The sequence below is a fragment of the Phocoena sinus genome, chromosome 10 (assembly GCF_008692025.1).
Source record: "Phocoena sinus isolate mPhoSin1 chromosome 10, mPhoSin1.pri, whole genome shotgun sequence".
In the NCBI taxonomy this organism is placed as follows: domain Eukaryota; kingdom Metazoa; phylum Chordata; class Mammalia; order Artiodactyla; family Phocoenidae; genus Phocoena; species Phocoena sinus.
Genome location: NC_045772.1, coordinates 43,396,076 through 43,423,991, shown reverse-complemented (window position 1 = coordinate 43,423,991; position 27,916 = coordinate 43,396,076). Strand labels below are relative to the sequence as shown.

Here is a 27,916-nt window from a genome sequence, read left to right as displayed (position 1 = left end):
ACATTTTTTGCACTGTTCAAGAGCAGATACTTGGTAGTCCCAACTTCATCATCTAGTTGAGTCTCCACAGATGTCGATCGGTTAGGCTAAGGAAACCTGGGTTAATGGCACTGGATTTAATCACTAACAATAATGTCAACCATTAGATAAGTACCTTCTATGTGAAGTCAATTTATATATTTTTCTCACTTAACCCTTACTACATCTCCCCTTTCAGCAAGGGAAGGGAGGTAACTCCCTGGAAATCAATAATTTAATTGGCAGAGCGGATATGTAAACCCAGGTCTAATTCTGCCAGGCACTTCTTTTTACCTTGCTTTACATTACGTGATAGAATGTGCTGCCACACAGCATTTTTTTCCTGAATTAAGGAAATGTAGGTAGGAGTCACCAGGCACAGTGATCTCTCTTAATTATCTCACAGCGATCTCTTTTAATTATCTCACAGTACCTAAGAAAGATTATATTCAAAATATTCATCTAGTCCTGTAAGACGCATTGATTAAAGAGACACACAGGGCTTCCCTGGTGGCGCAGTGGTTGAGAGTCCGCCTGCCGATGCAGGGGACATGGGTTCATGCCCCGGTCTGCGAAGATTCCACGTGCCGCGGAGCGTTTGGGCCGGTGAGCCATGGCTGCTGAGCCTGCGCCTCCGGAGCCTGTGCTCCGCAACGGGAGAGGCCACGACAGTGAGAGGCCCGCGTACAGAAAAAAAAAAAAAAAAAAAAAAGAGACACACATATCTCAGTGCCTGCCTGCAAAATGATCTGTGAATCCACAGAGACAAAACAGAGTTTAAATACTTGTGGTGGTTACGTGCCCAATCCTCACTATTCAGAATCAGGGCTGATATTCTCATGAGAAATTTTTAGTATGTAAATATCCATTAATGGATACATGAATGCAGGCTATCTCTGAAGGGACAGAGGTATAGAGCTGCAAGGATATAGAGAACATATCTGGAATGTTAAGAGCAAATTCTACGTCTGAAATGATATAAGATCTGTCGAATTCTCATGGAAGAAATAGAATAATCAAGAGTTACAGGGCTTCCCTGGTGGCGCAGTGGTTGAGAGTCCACCTGCCAACGCAGGGGACGGGGGTTCGTGCCCCGGTCCGGGAAGATCCCACATGCCGCGGAGTGGCTGGGCCCGTGAGCCATGGCCGCTGAGCCTGCGCGTCCAGAGCCTGTGCTCCGCAACGGGAGAGGCCACAACGGTAAGAGGCCCGCGTACCGCAAAAAAAAAAAAAAGAGTTACAAAAAAGACTTGATGTGTAACCCTTTATAGGAATGCTATAACAGATGCTATATTTAACCAGATAATAGAGGACAGAATTATGAAAGACATCTTTGGACTGGCACAATGGTAACACATTACTAAGTTTATGTGATTTATTAGTTTGCATACTTATTCAATTTGTATGTATTTCTGAAAACAGAATGCTATAAAATCTGCTATCTACTAAATAAATGTACTATCATAGTCTCCTATAAATGTTACTTTAGTTATTAATTTCAATTTCATTGTAATGCCAATAAAGAAAATAGAGGTACATCAGTGGAGTCACAGTACAAAAGAGCCTACAAATCCTAGACTATTGGAAATTTTCTTTAGGCATCTCTGAGAATGATTCTGGAGTTCTAGAACCATCTAGTGCGTTTTAAGGAAAAACACTGGGCTCTCCCTCACCATTCCTCTATGCGTCTGTACTCTACTCAAGCCAAAATGATTGCCTTATGGGGCACTCAAACTCGAGGCATTCTCAGTGTTGCCCCCTCTATGAAGAACATATTGCTTCTTACTCTTCTTCTGCCTACTTTGAACCTGTCATTTGACTCAGCTCAGGTGTTGCCTTCTCAAGGAAATCTCTCCTGATTTTCAGGTCTGGGTTAGATGCTCATCCTATGGGTTCTTAAGACATTCTGTGTATCTCTCTCATAAATTTACCAAACTGTGTAATTTGTTTACCTGTCTGCTGCAGCTCCAAATCCCAGTTAGACTGTATGATTCTTCAGGCTAGAGATAATCTCCAGTACCAATAGCACTTAGGAGGCATAAAGCTCAATAAATATCTAATCAATTAATAAATAAAAATTAAATTGGACACAATTTTTCTCACTGATAATTTCTCTCTGTGGTGTGCATTAGAGTTTAGACATTAGAGGTGAGATTTTTGATAATTTTACCTATTCCTTTAAAGCAGAAAGATTTACGGAATTCCCGACCTGCTACATCTTCAGTGCTAAGAGCTTCATTTGTGCACACTGCTATACCTTAGAAATGTGCTCTTTAAAACTGGTACATTCATAATTTTTATAAAGTTAACAAATGACCACTGTACAAAACTTAGAAACATGTAATCCTTTTAGGATGAAAAAGTAAATGATCTCAAATCTCTATAGCTCAGTTATATAAATAACTTTTCACTAATTCTCAGAATTTTTTTACCATATATTTAAGTTGCTAATAATATATGAAATAAGTAGAATTTAAACCTGCTATGAGAATATTTTATAAATATTTTTCCATATTACTAAGATTTTTTCATACATATTATTTTTCACAGTACAGTAATATTTCATCATGTGGATTGTCATAATTTACATATATCTTTTATCTCCCTTTGATGGAAATTAAAGTTATTTCAAATTTTTCACTAATATAAAATAATTATTCAAGGAATACTTTTGTGCAAAGATTAGTTTCTTCATATTGAATACACTTTCTTATAATTCATCCTAAAAGTAAGATTACTAGATTGAGAAACAATCTTGGTTATTTACAAAGTTGACAGCATTTCACTAGTCTTTTCTATGTTTGAAAGGTCTGCTGTTAAGCATGAAGACATTCTTTTCATGTTACTTTTTAAAATTTTTTAGCTCTTGATTCCTTATTCTGTTATGGAATCATGTGATCAAACCCCTCAAATGTTATCTTGAATGGTGGCCAAACTCAAAGGCACACAGAGTTGAACCGAATCCTCATTTCATAAAATTTTCCCATTTTGGTCCTGCAGTTTAACTTAGATACCTGAATCACAGGTGCCATTTTCCTTTCATTAGCCATTTTAATACCTTTCCTGCAATATGTGACTCCACAGCAATGGCTTTAAAAACACACAAATCAAAACTCAGATAAGCAATGATATCATCTCCTTTTAAAGAAGTGCCCAAAGGACAGTATTTATGAAAGATACTCCTTGAAACTATATGTTTTGGGGAAGGAAATTGGAAGATAAGCAATTTTCCTTTTTGTTTTAAATGGAATTTCTCAGAGGCTTAACACACAATGTGCACTGTGAATCGACAAGTGGAGATACAGTGTGACTCATTTCTCAAGCAGAATTTGTTTTTTATGATGCAGCATCTCAAAGGACTTGCGTACTAAAGAACACACTTCCTCTTGGGGAGATTATGCCCTTAGTATGACATTGCCATTGTTTAAAGCATTTTTAGAAATCCTCTGTTGGAACCAACTTCAAGAGACAAGTTACCAAACACCAGAAAAATCAGTCTTACTGAATTACAGTTATAGCGTATGCTCTTTTGTTCCAACCTCTTTCTTTGTCCTTATTTTCTCGGCTGTATTCCTTCACCTGCCTATTCCTCACTTACTGAACCATGCGGAACTCACAGTGGGGCATGCTGGCTCTGCTTGCAAGGAGAGTTATTTGCAGAAGAGACACGGTGAAGGCCAAAGGGAATGACTGTGGAACCAAACTGAAGGCAGAGGCAAGATGCTACTTTGCCCCAAGTACATCATGGAACAGACTGCTTAATTTAAGTTTAATTGCCCACGGACTATTGCCTGCCTGAAAATAGCACAACTAATAGCATAAATATAATAACCTGAGGACTATAAAATAAAATTATGAGAAATCAAATTTCCAGAAGTTAGGAATGCATATACCCATATATTTTAAAACACACCTGAAATAAGATGCATCTCTATATAGCTCATTAGCAGTTACAGAGTTTTCCTCAAATAACATAGCCTTTATGAGCAATTATTTAGTAAAAATTAAAAGTCTTCTTTTTTGCAATCATCATACCTTTCTTGAGTAAAATATACTAGGAAGAGACTATTAACATGCAAGCAGAAGTTGTATAAAAGCCAACAAGAAGAGAAAAAACTACAGGGATATGTTGGTCCAATAACGTTTGAATGAAAATGGTATTAAATTTTACCCTTTCTCCACCTCTGGGACCACAGAAATCACCTCTGGCAAGGACCCAACCATCTTTGTTGTTGTTCTGGCAGTGGTGTCACTGGACAGCTGGAGAAGTTATCTGTCTCTATTTGAACACTAACTGCTTCAAAAATTAGTGCTGAACTATCAATTATTTGATAGTTCAGAAGTGGAGAGAGTTGCCAGTGTGTGATGTTCTCCAATACCAGCAGTGTAACAATGCTCAAGAGTCCTCTGTTCCTTCTTGTCTGACAACCATCCCAGGGAGCCACTGAGCTGCGGGAAGAAAGGTTTCTAGTTGCTCCCCTCAGAGATGCATTTGCAGGTGAAGCAGTAGAAGTCTTTGGAGCACTGCATGCTGGGAAGTATACCTCACCACTTACGAAATAATCAGTGGCCAGTCTGTCAGGAAACACTTCTTTGAGGACCTTCTGTGTACCAGTCTGTCCTAGGCATCAGTAATTCACTAAACGAAAGTAATTTCAGGGCTTCCCTGGTGGCGCAGTGGTTGAGAATCTGCCTGCCAATGCAGGGGACACGGGTTCGAGCCCTGGTCTGGGAAGATCCCACATGCGCGGAGCAACTAGCCCCATAAGCTGCAATTACTGAGCCTGCGCGTCTGGAGCCTGTGCTCCGCAACAAGACGATGCCGCGATAGTGAGAGGCCCGCGCACCATGATGAAGAGTGGCCCCCGCTTGCCACAACTAGAGAAAGCCCTCGCACAGAAACGAAGAGCCAACACAGCCATAAATAAATAAATAAAACTTTAAAAAATTTTTTAAAAAAAGTAATTTCAGTCTCCCCTGTGCTTCATGATCTTTACTCCCTTCATGTCTTTCAGAGAAGCATGCAATGGTATCAGGAATATTATCTTACATCATTTCAACACAGGGTCTAAACTTAGTGGAGTTATAGTAAAGGCAATGATAGAAAGTTGTCAGTTGTGCTCCAAAAGCTATTGACAAAAATGCAAAGAATCTCGGAAACTATCCCACAGCCTCCTGGATTTTCTACCTATGATCCAATGAAAAGAGGCTCTCCTGTCCCAAGATCTAGGGATACAACAAGCATTTGAAAGATGCCAATTATTAGACTAAAGATTTTGCACATCAGCCTGCTCTCAAGCTTCATATGATAATAGTTACCATTTACAGAAGGCTTACTTTATGTTAGGCATTCTGCTACACACATTAAATGCATTATCTCATTTAGTTCTCATATCATTTAATCCTCATAAAACCCATCTTATGAGGAGGTTCTTTTACAAATAATGAGACAAAATCTTAAAGAAGTTAATTATATCATCCAAGGTCATTCAACTAATATGTCGTAGGGCCATACCCAAATCCAGCTCTGTCTGATGCCAAGATCTCTACTCTTAGCCACCACAGTATGCTGCCTCTTAAGAGAGGTTATGCTAGAACATAAATGGATTGGGAGGAAATTCAGGACAATTCTGAATCTTGGCTGCAGAATACCAAGAAATGGAGACTAAAGGTGGAAGTAGAAGTGGAACTTGCAGAAAGAGATGTCCTTCTTGGGGCCAAGATTTGTTTAGTGCTCCTGCCTGTGCTTATAGCACAGGGAATTTCCCTATTCTCTTTTTTCTTCTACTTTCATTATTTCTAAATATGAGACAGAAACCGCAGATTCTAGTGATCAAAATTGTGTATCCAAAAATTCTAAACGTAGCCAAGATAATTTTCATAGGTCAATGCAACAGAAAGATATCCTCAGATCTATGAATACCCACAAAAATATATCATACTCAACTCATTCCTAAAAAATAAATTTTAAAATATATAGCGTATCACAAAGAAGTGTTTCCAAATTGACTCAAAAATGAGAAATAATGACAGAAAGTAATAGTGGTCATTTTTTAAACAGGTACAAATATATCTGAAAATTACGACCATAAATATAGTTACCAATTATATACATATAATAAAAGTAAAAGATATATTAATTATAAAATGAATTATTGTTTACATATATGGCATATCCACAAAACCTAAAACAATAAACTGAAATACTATTTCTATCAATAAGGATTCAGTAAGATATCTATACATATGATTAATATACTAAAAGTAGTTCTTACTCATATGCCATCAATAACTAGTTAAAATGTAATGGAGAGCAAGATCCCATTCACAATACCAACTAAACATAAAATATATAGTATAATACTTGAAGTAAACACATAGGACATATATGAAGCAAACGACAAAATTATTTTTTGAGATGTAAAGCCAGATTTGAATAAAATCGGAAGGTACTGTGTTCCTGATTACAAAGATTAAATATTGGATAAAAAAACTCTCTATACCCCTATGACTAAAATTATCTTAGAGGAAATAAAAATAAAATAATTATAGTAAATTTCTAATAGCCTTTGGGGGACAAAATGGCTATTTTCTTTTTTCATATATTATATACTCCCTTAATTGTCCATAATAAGAACATTTACTTTTATGATTTAAGACTACTTTTTATTTTAAAAATAGGGTTTCCTGGGCTTCCCCGGTGTTACAGTGGTTAAGAATCCGCCTGCCAATGCAGGGGACACGGGTTCGAGCCCTGGTCCGGGAAGATCCCACATGCCGCGGAGCAACTAAGCCCGTGCACCACAACTACTGAGCCTGCGCTCTAGAGCCCGCGAGCCACAACTACTGAGCCCACGTGCCACAACTACTGAAGCCCATGCACCTAGAGCCCATGCTCTGCAACAAGAGAAGCCACCGCATTAAGAAGCCAGTGCACTGCAACAAAGAGTAGCCCCTGCTTGCCACAACTAGAGAAAGCCCGCGCACAACAGCGAAGACCCAACACAGCCAAAAATAAATAAATAAAATAAATTTATAAATAATAAATTAAAAAGAAAAATAGGGCTTCCCTGGTGGCGCAGTGGTTGAGAGTCCACCTGCCGATGCAGGGGACACAAGTTCGTGTCCTGGTCCGGGAAGATCCCATGTGTCGCAGAGCAGCTGGGCCCGTGAGCCATGGCCACTGAGCCTGAGCATCCGGAGCCTGTGCTCCACAACGGGAGAGGCCACAACAGTGAGAGGCCCGTGTACCGCAAAAAATAAATAAATAAATAAACTACAATGATCCCCTATCTTAAAAACATAAATTTATCCTAAAATTATTCCGTTTTGAATACTATATTTTATAATTTTTATTTTATCTACTATCTCACAATGGTTTTTCCTAAAAACAATAAAGTTTTACTTGATGTCTATAATACATACAATATATTTGTATAAATGAAGGCTTTTCCAATTCCTTCTATTTGCATGACCACTATAATGTATATATGTTTCTTTGAATGTCTTTCTCAGTCTTCATATTTGCCACAATTTAGAGAGAATATCTGAGCATAATTAGGTTTTAGATGTAATGGTCTTCATTACTGCACTGGTTTGATAAACTGTATTCTAGGTAGCATGAGGAAAAAGTCACCTTGGATATTTCCATTTTATTAAATGAAATGAGATAACAATACTCTGATGAATAAGAATCTTTTTTTTTTCTGTTCTCCTTGTCTAATTTTCTTGCTGCTACAACGTCCATTCTTCAGCGTCTTTTCTTAGAACACAGCACCCTTCACTGAAGGCCCCGTTTCCATGTAATAAGCAGGACAATCAGTGCCATCTATTATCGTCAGCCAGATGTTTCTCTGTAAAATAAGGACTAAGCATTTGGTCCCATTGGCAATGTCTCTGTGTAAAAAATTAAAGCACACTAATATGTAAACATTATTTCAGCTTGATGCTGTTACTTTATTGGGGAACTTTAAGTACCACAAACATCTGTTTAACCATCAATGTTCATGTTCTTACAAATGTATTTTCAGTGGACAGATGATAAATTAAAGTGTCACTGTTCTCCAAGTGATAATTTTCTAGGATTTTGTATTAATGTTAGTCTAACAAGCTTCTTATAGCAATGATAAAGTCACACACTACACGTTGGCTTTGAATTTCTTCACTAGGAATATATATTTGGGGACCAGAAGAGACAAAAAGTAGATAAAGAAGGTGGGCCCAAAGAAGGTAAGAAGAAACAATGACTTTGTAGGGAAGAATCATAGAGGAATACATCCTTGTAGACAAGAGAACTAATGGAATTGTTCATATGGTAATAAAAACCCACTGAGAAAACTACCAGACACTGCATGACTCTGGAGAACAACAACAAGAACGGAATGGTGCCCCTACGCAGAAGTTCGTAACTAGTATGGGCAAGAAGTCTATATACATACAATCAAATTCTAGTGGAAGATAGTATACCTCATCTCCTTGGCCAAGTCTCATTAAAAGTGATGAAAAAATATCACAGGGATAGAAAACAGGAAACATTGCTATCACTGACCCAGAAATATTAAGATATAAAGCAAAGAGAATTGAACGAATCGAGATGCAGATTCAGGGGAGAGGGAGAATGGAATTCAATACAGGTGCAAGAGGAAGCTTTTCTGGGAGTTGGTCCAATTCTTCCCACAGAGATCCAGAAGCCAGAGGAACCAGAGGCAATGGGCCCTAAGACAAGGAGCTGGCTGTGGGACAACTCCTTGGAAGTTCCTGAATTACTTTAGTGGCTGGCTACAGAATTTTCCCTCAGGATACAGCCAGCAAGAATAGCTCTCTAAATTATGTAGAGATTCAACAGTAGAGTAGACAGTTTCTATTAGGTGTGTTGGTGTGATAGAGAAAAGTAATGTAAACTTCTTAGTACCTCAGATTTCCTCAAAGAGCATGGAGAAAAAGAAAAGAGAAAGGTCACCCTGCATTAACTGAAATTCACTAAATTTCTTTCCCCAAATACAGCTTCCTTTCTTAGGCCTTGAGAGGGTCCCTAGCTTGCCCACCTGCTCCTCCCTACACACCCTGAAGGGAATTCTTTGTTTCTGCATGATCCTGCCTATCTACCCACATAACACTATAATCACCCCCACTCTCTTTCAAAGGAAAAGATATTTCAAGAAAGTAAATACTATAAAAAAAGAACAAAGGTGAAAGAATAGAAAAAAAAAATACCCATAGAGGGACCAGAGTTAATACCAGAAATGAGACAGAACTTTAAAAATTATTTAACTGGTATCTTCACAGAGATTCCTGAAGACACTCTATCCATTAAATGAGAACATACTGAAATGGAAAAGGAGAAGTCAGAAAATAAATGATTTATTGGATACTACAAAAATGTTGCCCAAATGGAAAAGTCAGTGTACTGGGTTAAATGGTATCAACCCACATGCATATTCACCCCAAACCTCAGAATATCCTTATTTTGAAATAGCATCTTTGCAGAGGTATTGTAATTAGTTAAATTAAGATGCGGTCATACTGGGTTATTAAGGGCTATAATCCAAAAATTAGTGTCTTTATAAGAAGAGAAAACCGAGAGAGACACACAAGGAAGATCAGCTTGTGAAAAGGGTGGCAGAGATTGGAGTGACGTGTCTACAAATCGAGGAACACCAAAGATTGCCAGGAACCACCAGAAGCTAGGAGAGAGCCATGGAGCAGATTTTTCCCTCAAAACTTTCAAAAGAAACCAATCCTGCTGAGACCTGGATTTCAGACTTCTAGCCTCTAGAACTATAAGAGAATAAAGTTCTGTTGTTTCAAGACATCAGGTTTGAGTTGTTTGCTACAACAACTCAGAGAAACTAATACAGCCAGTTAAATGCTGTAATACTGTATCTACAAAGTGATAGAGAAACTCAGAGGAAGAAATGAACTGCTTTTGAGAGAGTTTAGAAGGTGTCAAGTAAGACTTGATAATTATACAGGCTACTGAAAGATGACTGAATCAACCTGTTACATAGAGGAGGAGAAAGTATTCTAGGCTGTGAAAACAGTGTGCACAAATGTGCAACAATGCGAATGCATCTCGTATTCAGGAATGGCAAAGCATGCAGTCTGACTGGTAGAGCTGTGAGAGCTATTATTATGTTTATGGATGATGGGCAGATTCTGGAGAGCCAGACTAAGGAAAATATAGTTTAATATGTAGCCAACGGAAAGGGATAACAAGGTTGTAAGCAAGAAAATAGCATGGTACATTAATGCTTTAGAAGGAATTACTCTGCCTTGGATCTGAACACACCATCTTCTTCCCAGTTTAACTCCTTTGGTGCCTGTTTTCATTTCTGTTTTTCTTCCTCACTACCTTTGCTCCTTCCTGGACTTTTATCTAAAGGAAATATTTATTTAAAGCAATTTTCCAAAGAGTATTTTAAAGCCACAGAATCTTATTGGTATTTTTGAAATCCCCAGTTCACTTTAAGCTTCTAGCTTTGGAGTCTACATGAGCTACTATATTGAACTAGTCAGTTCCATTTCATAGAAATTATGCAAAAATTAATATTATTTTCTTGGGTTTTAAGCCAAAAAAGCTCACATTTATTGTACAGAGGACTTCTTACTCCTCACCACCTTTTTATGGTGGTGAATTACTGCAACAAAAAAATTTAAGGGGCATACTCTGCATCTAATTTCACAACTATAAAACCTATGAAATAGCTATTAATAATCGAGTAATTGGTACTGAAGTATAAAAGATAAACCACAAAACATAATACAAAATATTATAGGGCTTCCCTGGTGGCACAGTGGTTGAGAGTTCGCTTGCCGATGCAGGGGACACGGGTTCGTGCCCGGGTCCGGGACGATCCCACATGCCGCGGAGCAGCTAGGCCTGTGAGCCATGGCCGCTGAGCCTGCGCGTCTGGAGTCTGTGCTCCACAATGGGAGAGGCCACAACAGTGAGAGGCCCGCGTACCGAAAAAAAAAAAAAAAAAAAAAAAAAAAAAAAAATATATATATATATATATAAAATAGTGTTAAATCCCATGAAAGAATAACTGCTGATTTCTCAAATCATATAACCACTGACCCTTGAATTAGAAAAAAGTCATAAAGGTTGTCTTGTTCCATTGTGCAAACAGAAACTAGGGAGACATTCTTGACATCTCTCTCTGCCTCATTCACTGCACGTAATTAATAGACAATTCCACTTTAATTATGTTCATTTTACTTCATCCCTCTGGCCACTGTTTTAATTAAGATCACGGGTATCTCTTACCTGGATTACTGCAATAACATGCTAATCTGTAGCTCTTCTGAGAAACTTGTACTCATTTTCCCCAGCCCAATCCCCTCTTCAAGTATAAAGGTTTCAGAATAATATTCCCAATTACAAACATGCCTGCCATTGCTCTGCTTAAAATCCTTCAAAAGCTCCCCACTACCACCAGAGGAAGACCTGACCTTCTCAACAGAGTTTACCAAGACTCTGGATCCAACCTCAGCTTCTGTCTCCTGCCCTATCTCCGCATCCCTCACGCAATGCTGTAGCTGTCCTGAATTATTTACAGTATCTTGCACAGGCCTTGCCTTCTTTCCCTTTTAGGACTTGCCTTCTTTCCCTTTTAGGACTTTGTTTCAGCTCTTCTCTCTAAAAAGTCTAGCTATTTCCTCCTCTTCATCTTCTGGTACCAACAGAGGCATATTTCCTCCAGGAAGTCTTTTTCCCACCTTGGCAAGACTACATTAACTTCTACTGGAGCTCTCCTGACATTGCACTATCATTTCCCTTCTGTTCTCCTCCAGGACACCACAACTCCTTAAAGGCGGGAAATATGCCTTTACCTTGCCACTCGTAAAATGCCTGGTATATAATACATACACATTAGATATTGTTCTAATTAATCACCCTTTATTCATTGGGATAGAATTACTCCTACAATTTTCCAGACAGTAATCCAAGACCCATATGAAAAATCTCAGGAACAGACAACTTATTTTTTTATGAACATTCTAAATGCTAGAAAGTTCACTTAAGGTGGGCTATTGTAACCACGCTATCTCCCAAAATAAGCAATGCTTGTCATAAAGAATAGTGGTGATGGTGACGATGATGATAATAATATTACAGCTAAAATTTAGAGAACCAGGCACTATGCTGGCTTCTGAACATGACTATGCTCAATCCACCCTTCTAACAATTCCTTGAGTCAGATAAAATTATTATCTCCCCAGTCCAGATGAAAAGAGGGAGGCTTAAAGAAGCAACTTTGTGAAAGTTATACAGCAAGCAAGTGGTACAGCCAGGATTCGAACTCAGCCAACTGAGTTTTAATTCACACCACTTCACTTCGCATTAATTCACTCCCATCTCAAAACCAACTGTCAGCTAGTCCTTCAACTCTTTGGCCTGAAAAAGAGCTGTAGTAAAAATGATATTAATAATAATAATAAAATTAAAAAATAAAAACCTAGTTAACTTTGTTTTAAACTAGTCTCCGAGTTCATCTGTCCCTGGAACTCTTTTGAGGAGCAACATCTGTTAACACCCTGAAGAGCTGCAGATCTAGAAAACACACTTTGATACTGGTCCAAGCATGATTATTATCTTAATTCATTGTTAAATTGTATTTGCTTTGGCAGCAGTCACATCACAGTACTGTCATGTACTGGGTCAGTAGCCAACTACAACCCCAAAGATGTTCATCTTATCTGAATCCTATCCAAATCCTACTGCAGTGAGACCTGGAAAGTAAAAATTTTAGTCATCATCTTAAATTATTCCTATCTAAGTTTCAGAACCACTATTTTGGAATAAACTGAGATAACAGTGTTTATTCCTGCCCTGGACTGAATATCTATCTCATTAGAAAATCTCATTTATAAGCCCAGAAGCCCTCTCTTCCTCTGAAGCCTGTTTTCCTGCCTTCTGATCCTTTTATTACCCCATATAACATGGCATGGTATTCTCTGTCAAACTTCCATGTTTGCACACTACTCTGTTAACCTAATCCTTAATTGCTGGGAAAAACCTTATCTCTTGCGCGTTAACTAAAATCTCATCTCCTCTGTATAAGAGACTGGGTCCTTCCCAAATCTGTGTGTCCACACTATACCAATATCTCTATTATAGTGTTAATGCATTATATTGTAACTATGGATATACAGTTGTTCTTTTCCAATAGAATACAAGCATCTTGAAGGTAAATGCCAAATTTTTTTTTTTTTTTTGCGGTACACGAGCCTCTTACCGTTGTGGCCTCTCCCGTCGCGGAGCACAGGCTCCGGACGCGCAGGCTCAGTGGCCATGGCTCACGGGCCCAGCCGCTCCGCGGCATGCGGGATCTTCCCAGACGGGGACACGAACCCGCGTCCCCTGCATCGGCAGGCGGACTCCCAACCACTGCGCCACCAGGGAAGCCCTAAATGCCAAATTTTAACCCTTGCATTCTCAGTACTAACCTAGTTTTGGCCAATAGTTGAAGCTCAATAACTGTCAGCAGAGAGATTCAAAAGCATTTGAAAACTTTCATCTTTGATGCTTCCAGTTTGTTTAGCTGAGAAAAATGTACTAATACCTGGTGACGGCACACTACTTCATCAACCAAGTGATGCAAGCCAAGGTAGAGGAAACACAAAATGTTGTTGACAAAGAAACCTAGCAGTGAAGCACAAAGTCAAGTACTCAAAAGTAAAGTTACCAAGAAATCACCTATATAGAGAAATTTAAGATGAATTAAATCCATGATTAATACATAAATAGAAAAATGAATAAGTATTGAAAACAATCACTAAATTAAAAAAAAACTAAAGAACTGATAGTATGCACATGTTACAACTAAAAACTGAGCACTGGACTCTCAGGAGAAGGTGAAACAACTAAAGAATCCTGCTTCTGAATTAAGACTAATCCATTTTGAATGTCATTGCAGCCTATTAGTACATTAAAATATATTTGATTTCATTAATTTGCATGAATTTTATATCTCTAGCATTGTACTCCAAATATCAAAGCACAGTCAACACCATTTTGAACCTAGGAATTAAGCATAAGCTCACAAATATTTCTCCATCATGATACAAATATGATGGTTGTTCAACTTGATGCACCCACTACTCATTTTATATGACCCTCATAGGTCACTCAGGCCTGATAATAAAGTTCCAGCTTAAAAAAAAAAAAGGCTACTTGCTACCTTAGATTCCATTTGCACAAAAAAAGGGCCAGCTAAATCTCTGTTCTGTCCATTTCCTACTCAATTTATATGAAAGATGGGTTTCATTAAGAGTATTTTAATAATTTTTATAATTGCCCTCTCGCTGTTCACCCCAAGAGAGAAGCAGGACAATTTAAACAGTAAATCAAACTATAATGATGCATTGTTCTGTTTTCCTGAATAACAATTTTATCCAAATTAATATATTGGGTTGGCCAAAAAATTCATTCGGGTTTTTCATAACATCTTACTGAAAAATCCGAATGAACTTTTTGGCCAGCCCAATAGTAAGGAAGCTTCCTCTTGCTATGATTACTTTGCCATTGTTTCCAATACAGTTATTACACAATATTCACTTTTAGCAAATGGCATTTTATCCTTAATCAATAAACAGAAAAATAAGCAACCCTATACCTGAATTTCTGTTGTATAATTTACAAACACAGATACAAAATTTACAGAAATTCTGAATAATCTGTCCCTTTCATTAAGCCCAATCTGACAAACAACTCAATGAATAATTTTATATTCATCCAAATTGTTTTTGCTTAAACATAATTCATAAACATGTCTTAAATTTAGAATTAACAATATTATTTGGATATCATGACAATATTATCTAGGATCACTTTATTTTATAAAAAAAATTTGCATTTTATCATTTAGTGAATAACTTTCAAATTCTGGACAAAGTATTGGTGTAAAATAAGAGAATGTCTGTGGTCAAAAGGTGGCATATTTTTGTCACTTGGACTTTCTCCATAGAGACAACTCAAAGGAGAACACCTTCCATTGCTGACTAAATCACATCACTTGCCAAGAAGGGCTATCTTGACCTTTGCTCCAGTTTTTAAAGATATCAGCAACGTTGTCAGATACATAAAGAATGGCAAAGCTCCAAGATCTGATAGCAAACCCACCAGAGTATTAAAACAGAAAATGAAGATGACACTGAGGTGTCTGCATAGGATTTTCTTAATACATGAACACTGAGGAAATGTCAGATTACAAAGATGTCTCTATCATTATGAGCTTTCAGAAGAAAAGTTCAGTCAACTAACTATAGCAATTATGGAGTACTTTTTTCCCAATATTACCAGAAACTTCTTCTGTTTTGATTCCTAGAAAATGCATTCTTTCAAACATTCCAAAAATTATAATGCTGCTTTACATCCCACCACAGGGAAGGAAACACCACCTTTGGATAACTGTCTACTAAAAGAAGGTTGAAGGAAAAGTTTTTCTGTCCTGTATTTGCTGACCTCAAACAATATATAATCTCATTTTCAGATCTTAAAAACCACTCCAAGTATCTTTCACTCTGATTTACCAGTTATTCCTGTGTAAAGCCAACCATGATCTGGTTAATTACATGTGAGAAAAGAATGTTCTATAAAACACATTAACCATCACCAATAGGTTGAACTAGGGCTGCATTTAAAAATTCCAAAGGCAATAAGTCCAATAAAAGCAGAAAAACATATTACAAAAGACACACACACACAAGGATAAAGGGAAAAAATAGGAGGTAAGTACACAGGCAGGTTAGTTTTGAGGCTTTAAAGGTTAGTAGAACAGTAAGATATAGAACTGGTAGAGAAGGCAGCAATGGAAGAATTCATCTGGAGGGGACCTGGAAATAGAGGGAATATCTAAAACAGTGACAATTTCCCTGCTATTGCTGAACAATAGGACATGGAAGAGGATAGACCCTACCCCAACTATTCCTAACATACTTACTGCTTCCCAGAAGCTAAAATCTGTACACCTAACGTTAAACCCAACCCAGACAAAGCAATCAAGATTGAATGCGAAGAGCGCCAGGGGTCAGAAGATCTAAATTCTAGCCCTGCTCCTGTCACTAACTAGCCAAGACTATGAACAAGCCAGCTGCTTTTTCTGTGAGTTGAGGTAACTGTGTCAGGTGATCACCAGTTTCCTTCCAATTCTAAGTCTCATGCACACCACAAGTCTGTTTTATATACCAATCTCATTCAAAGAGTATATATTATATATATAAATATACACATGCACACATACAAATTAATATTCTCAATCAAAACTTTAAGCAATACTCCCATGAGTCTCTTCCTTCATTTATCCATATAAAAATTTTATAAACACATACAAACCCTGAGTGTGTATCTACAGTATGACAGTGAATATATGTTTTTATGTAAATATGTATACACTGAAATAGAAAAACTATTTTTTCTCAAAAGAGAAATATGGTGCCCTATATAATACCTACATATATTTCTCTTGAAATAGTCTTCATTAATGAGTACATTAAAATACAAGCTTATGAAGTGTGCTAGACAGCATACCATTCTCTATGCTTACTCTGATAGAATGAGCTGTGAAAGAGATTAGGACTAAATAATTTGACACTATTTTGTAAACACTTCAGTGTGTTAGGCATACCTGTAAATCCTCAAGTGAATAAGACTTTCCCTTCTGTATAAGATACGGGAAGGGGAAAACGCTGGTGTCTTTGACAAGGCTCTATTCAAATGGAAATAAAACTGAGATTATCTAATCAGTTATCCTTGTGGGTGGATGGGTATACACCTGCACTGAATCTTAGACTTAGGAAATGACAGAGCCGATCATCTTTATGGGTTTCATGACAGAGCCACAGCAAAATGATTTCCTGAGATCAATATGTGGTTGAGAGAAAGCTGTTTTCAATGGAAACAAGAAGCTAGGAGCTAACCTGTTTCTATGGTAACCAGAGCAGCAGTTACCCAACAGCTGTAGGGAAAAAGAAGGGCAGAAAGTTAAAATGCAAAAAACAAAAGAAATCCATACTAGTTTACCCTATTAGGGTGATGGTCCCTAGAGTACAATCAAAACCAGTGCAGACATACTGTTCCCCCCACCCAAGGGATTTTTAGCAATCACTATCCTTATTTTTCCTTCAAACCTCAAAATCTTAGAGCTGGAAAGAAGTTTGGATACTTATCTAGTCCAGTGTGTCATCCCCATTTTTTTCTTTCAGAATAAGGCTGAAGGATATCAAGACTCAAGAAGATGAAGTAAATTCTTTAAGGTCACACAGCTAGTTGTGAAATCAACGTTAGTGCCTAGGTCTCATGGATTCCAACTCAGGCATTTTTCCAATGCTGTTTCCATATATTCTCTACTTCTAGTCTCTTCTCCTCCCAACACCCACATTTTAGTCACTTTCTGAGAAAATATTGACTACAGAGTATTAAAATTAATCACCACCCTTCAACCTATGAGAAAAGCAAAAAAGCAATGCTATCCTGTCATAAAAAAGAAAATCTTGACTGCTCTTCCAAAAGAAAAGCCCTTCATACTTCAAAAAGAATTGAATTAAGTTTATATCATATATTGATGGTTATTGTTTAGATTATGTTGCCACTCTATATTTCCTTATGGAGATCTGTTTTTATATGTTATCAGTCCTTTAGTGTCCTTTACTATTTCATTTAGATATACTTTAAAGGTTGCCATAATAAAAAGGATAAATGACTCAGAATTTGAAAAATATATGAGATCTAAAAACTGCATTTACTTTATTTGCAGTAGTAAAAATAAATAGTAATGATACATATTTCTAATGGGAAAGGTTGACCTGCATTTCTTTATAAACCTACACATTTCCTTGTTTTCAGTTGCTTTGAAAATAAGCTTCTTGACAGAGAAGAAAAATTTCCTTGACTCTCATTTAGTATTGTCAACTCAGTTCTACAGCTGAGCTCTTGGGAAAATATAACAGAAAAAAGTCATACCTAATCTGTCCAGCTATTCACCTTTGGCATGCCTAATGCCCCAGCAATGGATCAGATCACCTAGTTTGTGATAAAATACACTACTGAAAATACAATTCTATTAGAGTTACCTGTTTTTTTTAAATTATATGTTGAATGAGGCACTCTCTGATCTTATCCAATGCTCAGAATATAAGAATAAAATTAATTTGTGAACTATACAATTAGTGGCCTGGAAAAGATCAAAGGACACTTAGATGCTTATACAGCAAATGCAAACACACCAGACTATTACACCAAACTCTTTTTAGGGGCCTGAAGTTTGGATTTACATTGTCATATGCTTGGTCATAACTTGTAATTAAAATGCAAGGGATGAAGACACTCGACCACACTGCAAATAATTCACTTGTTTGGTATATGTACATCATTTAACATATTCTTCAATAATGCTGCAGAAAGAGAGTGTATAAATCACTTTGAAAAACAGAAAAATCAAGATTGAAAAAGCCTAGCATTTTCACATAATAAAATAAAGACTAACAATACCTTAAGACCATCATTTCTTTTTTTTTTTCTTTGGTCACCCCCTGCAGCTTGTGGGATGTTAATTCCCCAACCAGGGATTGAACCCTAGGCCCTCTGCAGTGAAAGCACGGGCGTCTTAACCAGTGGACCGCCAGGGAATTCCTGAGACCATCATTTCTAGATGGAATATTTTCCTGCACATCTAGGCAATATTTCTATGTGAGATTTTTTTTTGAGGAAAACATCCATAATATTTCTGGAATTTTGTTTGTTGTTATTTTGTTGCATTTTTAATTGAATAGATAATGTTTTAGGAGATATCTTATTATAAATAGAGTGGTGAGCTTATTGAGGGCAAAGCACTATATCTTCTCATGCATTCCCAGTAGCTTACATAGTTTCTGGTACAGTGACTGCATAATCAGTATTCACTGACTAAATAAACATTCTAAAATTTTAATAATTAAGAGCAATATTTTATAAACAAGCTATATTTGACCATTAATTCTTTTAACTGGAGCAAGGCTCACAAAACAAGAATTAATACACTTTCTTTCTTTAATCTTAATATATGACTCAAATTGTCTTTGCCTTATTATAATATTTTAAAATTAAACGTTACACTTAAAGCTAGCAAATAGCTACTTAGATAATTTCTTTCCTGTTTTGTTTTGTGCTTTGAGGTAGAGGAAAATATGGCCCATAAAAAGTAAATTACATATTTGCAATTCTGAATCCAATTCTAGATATTTAAGTTTAAATTTTAATAGTTTTAAGGAGTATATTTTAGTAATGCTGTGGAAATAAACAATTTAAAATACTAATAAAGTATATTTTCAAGATTATAAAAATGGTGGATTCACTATCATAATCCCAGTATAGTCAGGATATCTGCATATAGTGGTATATGGATAAAGGTCTGGAGAACATATACGAAGTGATCCAGACCCACACCAAAAAGCCAACATCTTAAATATGGTTCTATGGCAGTTTTTTTGTTTTGTTTTGTTTTTCTTTTCTAAAATTCTCTTTGAGAGTAAAAAAAAAAAAAGGTCTATCAGGTAATCAAGGATACACATGCTGCCAAGGAAGGGCCACACTCTAGACCAGAACCTAATTCAATCACTTTCCCTCCTTCCTCCAAAAAATAAGTGAAAAGAAGAGGGAGATCTAATATAACCACTCTTAGCTCTGTAATATTGGGAAATTTTGTGCTTATATTATCTTTCAAACTTCTAAAAAATCTAGAAGTTCTATTAAAGAATTTCTGCCTGGTGCCTGTTCACTTACTATTATATGCCTTCATAGGAAAGTGCATACAAGCTTCATTTCCTTCTAAAACTTAGACATTAAATTGGAAATATACAATGCAGAACATTTTTACAAAAACATCTATGCCTCCTTGTTTTTTACTATTTGTGTATATCACTCAATGGCATCAACGGAATAATCTCACCTTTTCTTTCCTGATCTCATTTTCTGAACAACAGGTTTCCATGACAATTTATATTTAAACTTTTATAAATTTCTATTTTGGAATACTATTCTTAAGGATACAATTCATAAATGAAAAGTATAAACTTATTTACCAAGTTAACCTGAACAATTTAGACCTCTCAAATATGTATTTACATCATAAATTAAAAGTAATAGAGGAGGGGGAAATGCCAACCAAAACAAAAGGCAAAAATACAATGTTGTAGAATTCAATTAATTATCCAGTTCCTATCACTCTTGTTTCAGTCTGCCACTTTAGATCATAAAAGTTAGAAATTAAACATGTCTATTATAAAATTGAGCCAATCTCCTCAATGTTGGGAAAGGATAAGGACAATGTTGAAACAGGTATAACAAATTGAAAATAGAATTTGGACAGTTAAAATTGTTCATCTCAAGTATATCAATAAAAGATGAACTAATGTAAAATGAAAATAAGAGGGCTTATAAAAGTTAAATACTTCTATTAAGAATGAGACTTGTGGCAGTAAGACCACAGCTAAAACAAACCACTTGATAATTGATTTTATGTCTCCTAGAATCATGTCCATGCAAAATATAATTTCATCCAGTGACCTCCCAATGTAATTCTATTTATCAAATTTGTCAGATAACATTGTCTGTCAATCATCTGAACTAAAAGTGTCCATATAAAAATATTAGATCACATTTAAATAGAATGGTGACTTCTGAGTATTCTTCAGGCAACCCCTAATAATTTCAAAAGGGATTTTCTTGAAGACAAGTCCCACAAATGTTAGCCAATCTGAACAAAAAGGAAAACATTACATATCAACTGGTCAATAAAAATGGAAAGTTAAAACAGGGTTCATTTTAAGAAAACTGGAATCCCATATTTGCACTCTAATGTTGGGTGGTACAGCCAAAGACCTGGAAATATATATATATATATACACATATGTCAGAGATGACCTTTCAAAGTTAGAATTCTAGTGACTGTCCTATGCTGCATTAAATCTCAAGAGCAACACTATATGCAGAGATTTCACAAGCCAGACAGTCAGTTATAATCAGTGGTTGTGGTGGAAAGGGCCTGGGGGGGATGTCATGAGACCTCCAGCATAATTTTGGCTCTGCTAATAACTCGCTGTATGACCTTGGCCCTCACTTAGTATCTGCAGTCTTCATTTTCCTCATCTACAAAATACAGGGTCCTCACGAGGTGATCTCAAAGAAATTTACCAGGTCTATGATTCTCAGCTGATTCTGCTTCTAATGGCTCTTTGACCTTGTATTAATCTCTAAGCTATCTGTGTTCTTTTCCTCACCTAAAAGGGATGCAGGTGAAATCCTTAATATTACTACAATGAAATCTTAGTAAGATTTTTAAAAAACTATTTTCAGTTCAATAGTCTAGCCATTGACCAATAATCAATAGAACCAATTACCATAGCAATAATAAAAACTGAACATCTTAAAGTTTTTGCTGTGCAACCTCGTCTACAATGAAATGTACTCTATTATTATGAGGAAAGATAATAAAACTTCCTGTCTTTTTTTATACCACATAAAATAAGAAAATTATAGGATGAGTCTGAAAACAAATGCAGATTATCTTTTTAGCTGCCAAGTGGAAAGAGCACTGTAGCACTCAGCTGAAATCCAAAACAACCGAGGTAAGGGTCATGAGTCTATGATTTAACTTAAATAAATAATATGCACTTTTTTTCCCCTGAATACCAACTCTTGCTGAATTTATAGAATGGTCTTAGAAGGAAGATTTCAGAGTTGAAGTTAGTAATTCTACATTCAAATATGAGAACATGGGCATACTAGAATTTATGTATGCATTAAAATACCAGATCCCATAAAGTAGCAATGTTTTAAATTGTCTCTTTGATATTCTATTTCAAATTGAAAACAAAACATATCCTCAGACTTCTACTAAAGTGGTACCAGAAGCACATCTTCTGACATGTTATCAGCTGCACAACATCTCAGATGCAGAGACTTCTGCCATTCAGGGGAACACAATAATGAAGATATAGCCAAAGTTAAGCTGGGAGAATTCCAATTCTGCCCAAGGGGAATCTTTTCTGGGTGTCAGAAGCAAACCAGACACATGCAGTTACAAAGATTTAACTAAATACAGTACTCTGTTCTCACATATAATTAAAAACCACTCACATACTGTATAATTTTGGGTTGTTAATATTTCTTTTCTTTCCTTTAAAACTAGAGAAACCATTATTAGTTACTTTTATAATCTCTTCATTGGGATTTTGAAGAATTAATCGTGGGTATCAAGGACTAAATTTAAACTGTCACTCAAGCTAAAGACTGAAAAGAAAAATTGAGGATGGGATCACAATCTATAGAGTATAATAAAGTTGCCTACAATCTAAATTACCCAGTCTTTAATTTAGAGACTCCCACTAAACCAGGATCACCAAAGTGACCAATTGGGTTCAACCTGTAGAAAACACAGATACAGCACAAGGGGAAAGGCATCAGACTCCAAAATTCACTGTGCAGGTGGGCTATCCCGTCAACTCACGGGGACAAGCAAACCCAGCACTGCTCTCTCTTGGAAGGACACAGGCGCAAACAACATTCGGGAGATTTTCACAAAATGAACCTCCTGGCACACCCTCTCCCGGCCCGACCACGGACATATATTCCATTTCTCCTCTACTGTCCTCAGATTAGATCCCTAATTGGAGCCACTGCTCTGGGGGAGTCAGGTGCGCAGCAGTGTCAGGTCTCACTGGAAAGGTCCAATAGTGATGACCAGAAGGCCTGAAGGGCCGTCCGAGCTAAAGAAAACGTTGGAACAAGAGTTAGAAAAAGTAACTCAACAGGAAGTGTGATAGCGGTTTCAGAACAAGGGTCCGGACAGACTCGCCCAGAGTAGCCGACATTTGCCCTTTCGGTCCCATCTGCTGAAGTAAATCTCAGTTGCAGTTGAGGAGAGGAGGGGGATGCTGGGGGGCGGGGGGTAGGGAGCAGGGAGGATCGGGGCCAGAGTCCCTGAGTTTACCCTGCACGGGAGGGGCCCCTCGTCTCCTGGTTAGGGAACCCTGTTCTCTTCTCCCCCTGCCCCCATCCCAGAGGCCTCGGCGGAAAAGAACAGGAAGTTGCGGAAGGAGTTGGGAGAAGTTGGCGCAGCAGGGAAGGGGGCGACTCTGGCCTTACCCTGGCGGCTCTGGACGAGTAGGGGTCCTCAAAGAGGGCCCACATGCGTGGCTGCAGCCTCCTCCAGCGGCCGGACTTGCCGTCGGGGCCCCCCAGGCCCGCGGCGTCCTCGATGCCAAGCCTCTTGGCCGCCAGGTCCTCGTCGTCGCCCGGGTCGCCGCCGATGAGGTCGGGGGTCTCGAAGATGTCGAGCGCCTCTTCGGCGTCGCGGTGTTGCCGGTAAGTCATCCAGCAGCAGGGCTCCACGTCGGTCTCGTCGATGCCCCAGAAGGCCAGCTCCTCCTCGAACAGCGGCCCGCACACGTCGGCGGGGCAGTGCAGTTTGCCGGTGCGGTAGTAGTTGAGCACATAGGCGAAGACGCCCGGGTGCCGGTCGAAGAAGAACTCGCGGCTGCCCCGGGGGTAGTCGCCGCCGCCGCGGACGCTGCAGTTGCCCGCGCCGCCCTCGAAGCAGCCGCCCGGCCCGGGGGACAGCGGGGGCGGTCGCGGCGGCGGCGAAAGCGTAGGGGGCGACGGCTGCAGCTTGTCGCCCGCCGCCCTCAGGCAGTCGCCCTGGGGCTCGGAGGCGGCGAGAAGGGCCAGGCGCGTCCCGGGCAGGGTCTTGAGGGTGCTGCGGTAGGTTTCGTGCCGGGTGCCCCCGACATTGAGGATCACCCTCTCGTTGTTCTCGATCTTGCCCATCTCTGTGCCTTAGACATGACTGGGGGGAGGCGAACACAGCACCAAGTTAAAGATCTCGGCCGGCGGAGCCGCGCTGTGACTCCCACCCCCACTCCCAGCCCGAGAGTCCCAAGATGCAGGGTTGACAGAAAGGCGAGGGGCAAAGGGCCCTCCCAGGATGAGTTTGGCGCCCAGCCCTGTCCCCGCCTCAAGCATCATACCTTTCCCATGTTTCTAGAGAACTGAGGAGATAGCAGTCCGAATCTTCCTTGACCTTCCTTGACACCTTTTACCCGCCTCACACCTTTCTCCCTCTGCTCTGTCTCCTTCATCTTTTCACCCTTCACCCTCTCTGCCCTCTGTCCTCTCTCAAGTCTCACCTGTTCCCAGCCCCTAACTCTCCCCCTCTCTCTCTCCCCAAACCCCTTATCTTTCCCTCCTAAGTCCTCCCCTCCCCCTCTCCCCACCCCCGTCCTCTCCCAGTGCCCCGTCCCTTTCCTCCCTCATATTCCGAGACCCTCTCCCTCCTACCCTCTCCGGGAGGCTGTTCCCTTAGGCAGGGAGTTCCCTCTGCCCAGGCAACTTGGCAGTGTTGGGTGAGAGACTCCCAGACTGGGCGGCGAGCCCCCACTAAACGCGTACTCTCGGTGAACTCTGGACAGCCCGCTGTTGCCGGCTCGCGGGGAATGCCCCTTGCGCGACCTCTACTCCCCTTCCCGGGCCAGGCAAATAGACTGAACGCGGAAGTCAGAGCAAAAAAAACGTCCCTGCTGGTGCCTTTCACCAGGGAGACCTCTCCCAAATTTCCTGATCCAATTTCCTTTTCACATTACTGCTATTGTTGAAATTATTATTACTTGGGAAAGGAAACGACTGACTAGGATCCATTTTGGGGAGCAGAAGTGATCAGTGCATCCCACCCCATCCCCCTTTCCCAAGAAATGCAAACGTCTTGCGGGCGGAGGGGTGCTTTCTAGGAGGAGCGAGGCCCGGGTAAAAGCTGCTGGAGGCACACCCCCTGCATCCCCGAGCTGGGAGTCCTGGCTGACAGTGTCCCCGTTTCCGATCTCCCAGCCACCTCTCCCCTGGGCTTCACCTCTCCAATCCTACTGCGGAACGGAGGGGGGATGCCTGCCTTGCAGGGTCAGCACGCCCTTCCCGGCAAATCAGCCCCTTGCCCTCCCGCCTCTAGGTACCTTAACGAGACCGAGAGAAAAGTGGTTCTGCTATGGTGTCCGAGTGGACGAGGTGCTCCGGGCAGCCGGACGGAGTCCCGACACCCAGCCGAGCCGCCCTTCTCCAACGAGAAACTACTTGTTGGCGTTTTTCGGGTTCAGGTGGCTGGGCCGCTTCCCGTGGCGCTGGGCTCGCGGAGACAGCCCCCGCCGGCCGCGCGCCGCGCCACCCGCCCTCATTGTGCGAGCTGCTGTGGGCTCGCTCCGCGCCGACCTCGGCGCCCAGAGTCACCATCGCGCGGGGCCGGGCGGACCATGGAGCTCGGGGCGGGTCCAGCCGACGCTCCGCGACCCAGCCGGGAGCCGGCAGAGCAACCGGCCTTGGCTGCCGCGGAGCTGACCTGAGGTACGGAGAGCTCACCCACTCGAAGGTGAGACCACCCGGCTCCGACTTGGACCTGCAGGTCTCGCTTCTCCCCGCTAAACAGCCGCTGCTGGAGCTGTCCCTTCCCCGCCGCTCGCCTTCAGCCCCCGCCGCCAAAGCCCAGAGCTCGGGGAACGGTGGGTGGTGGGTGGACCTGGGGAAGCTCTGTTGTACCAACCAGGTTCCTCTATTTTTCTTCAGTGAAGCTGTATTCCCACCCTCTCTGGAGCGTCTGTCTGCCTTATTTACACCCCACTGTCTACACCCTTTCTCTTCCCGCTGCCGCACCCCTCCCAACAAGTGAGAGAGAAAATCTAAGACAAATTGCATTTTTTTTTTCTTAATGGCAGCTGAAGGGAGAGAGCTCTACTTACAGGTGACAAGTGTGTCCGGTTTCTCGCGTCTTATCCATGGCTCTGGCTTGTTCTTTTCAGTGAAATGTAGGTCTCCAGTCACCACATCATGGTTATATAAAACAAGTTTTAAAAGTTTATTCCAGGAACATAATGCTCTAGCAAGTAAGAATTCAGGTTTATCGGAAGCTAAAAAGACAAGCTACAGATATCCAAGTAACGAAGCAATGCTCTCTTTAGCCAATTTCTCCCTTTCTCAAATTTTTATTGCACCTTGTATTAGTTTGCTAGGGCTGTCATAACAAAGCACCACAAACTGGATTGTTTAAAGAGCAGAAATTTATTATCTCACAGTTCTGGAAGCTAGAAGTTCCAGATTAAGGTGTTGTCAGGGTTGGTTCCTTCTGAGGGTTGTGAGAAATGGACCTCTTCAAGGCCTTTCTCCTTGGCTTATAGATGGCTGTTTTCTCTCTGTGTCTCTTTACATCATTTTTCCTTTATGCATGCCTGTCTCTGTGAACAAATTTCTCCTTTATATACGAACACTAGTCATATAGGATTAGGTGCCACCTTAATAATTTCATTTTAACTTGACACCTCTGTAAAGACCCTATCTCCAAATAAGATGACATTCTGAGGTACTGGAGGTTAGGACTCCCACGTCTCTTTTTGGGGGGAGGGGAGGTTTGAGGGGAAGGCTGAGACACAGAGCAGCCCATATCAGACCTTACCACCAATGGATTATGTGTTTCTGTGTCTGTGTGTGTATTTCTAGAAAGAAAAGAAAGGAAGGAAGGAAGAGAGAGACCATAGTCCATGGAGATAGATTGATAGGCTGGAACTTGAAGTCCATGGAGTAGGTAAAACACCAGGTTTTATGTAGGAGGAAGTCTCTTTGAAAAGCAGATACTGATATTGACATTATGGAAAGAGCAAGAGTTGTGAGTTACTAATGAAAACGTTTTAGCAATATACAGGGCTGCAAGGCAGGCAATTAAATATAAACAATTCACTAAAGAAAATTACCTGTTATGACAGTAAATAACTAAACAAACTAAAAAGTCTTTGGAAGGCCACTAATGTCTAGGAAACTAATGCAAGAAAATATGGTAAGTATACATTTATAAGAAATTTACTAACAATATGACAGTAAATGTGTAATAATAACCTACCTAGCCTTGTGAAAATATAAATTTTACTGACATGCAAAAAAAATGTAAAGCTTAAATACTGAGGGAATGATTCTAGTTTTGCACAGTCACTGAGGCATTTCTAAAAGCAGCAGTGATAGTAAATTCCATTGCCAGAAAATTTACAAAGAAAAATTATGTTCAGATTCTAACATGCATTCTCATATTGTCTAGATAGTTCCTTATATAGCTTAATGTAAATTCAATAGGGAGAAAAAGGCATATGGTTTGCTTTAAAATAAATTAGTAATAGTAAGTGTAGTAGCAGCAGCATTTATAATTATAGGTAGCATTTAGTGAGAGCTTACTATGTGCAAAATGCTTTACATAAATTACCCCTGTTAATTTAAATGGAGGAAGTATTTACACTAAATTACAAGACTTCCAGAAAGATAACTCCTACAGATGGCACGAATCAATAATGAAAGCTTTTAGCTTGATAGTGTTAAGTTTGTATTAGAAAGGCTCCATATAGAAACCAAAAGAAAAGTGAAAAATAATGCAAAGGACTCATGGGGGAAAGGAGAAAACAAAGATCTAATGAATCAAGTTGAGTCTGAGGTTGTATAAGCTCTCTGGAAATAATAACAATGGCAAAAGGATCATCTTTTAGAAGAATTCAGAATTTTCTTGTGATTCATAAAGAAACAGATGTGAAATTAGAGAAGATTTTGGATAAATTTGAAAATAAGAATGTGGGAAGGTAAAAGGATGAGATGTCCTTATCAATGGAGAATTGATAAATGAAACAGTAATAATAGTCTCGCATTTTTTTTTCCTGGTCATTATAAGAGGGGAAGATCCTAAGACAAATACCCAGCCTTCATTATATAAGACAGGAGAGAACAGAAAACCCCTCCAGCTAACTAAGTCCATTGATCCTGCTGTAAAACACACATAAAAGTGTGTGGACGGCGGGGAAGCAAACCTTTGAAAGATGGCAATGGAAAACTGAGAAGGAAAAAACAGTTGTG

At 39.4% G+C, this 27,916-nt stretch overlaps 1 protein-coding gene across 4 annotated transcripts in view; it reads right to left on the bottom strand.

Annotated features, from left to right (window-relative positions):
• KCNC2 (potassium voltage-gated channel subfamily C member 2) overlaps window positions 1-25,633 on the bottom strand; it is a 208,981-nt gene extending 183,348 nt beyond the window's left edge. For 2 of the 4 annotated variants that reach the window (XM_032645604.1, XM_032645606.1), the window contains exons 1-2: window positions 24,997-25,633; window positions 23,141-23,840 (exon numbers count right to left, since the gene is read on the bottom strand). In XM_032645604.1, coding sequence (XP_032501495.1) covers window positions 23,141-23,821 — 681 coding nt within the window. In that variant the 5' untranslated portion in view covers window positions 23,822-23,840; window positions 24,997-25,633. Of the gene's footprint in view, window positions 1-23,140; window positions 23,841-24,331; window positions 24,477-24,996 lie in introns of those variants that run through there. The other 2 variants (XM_032645605.1, XM_032645603.1) reach the window with 2 other exon arrangements.
• Between the last annotated feature and the right edge of the window lie 2,283 nt (window positions 25,634-27,916).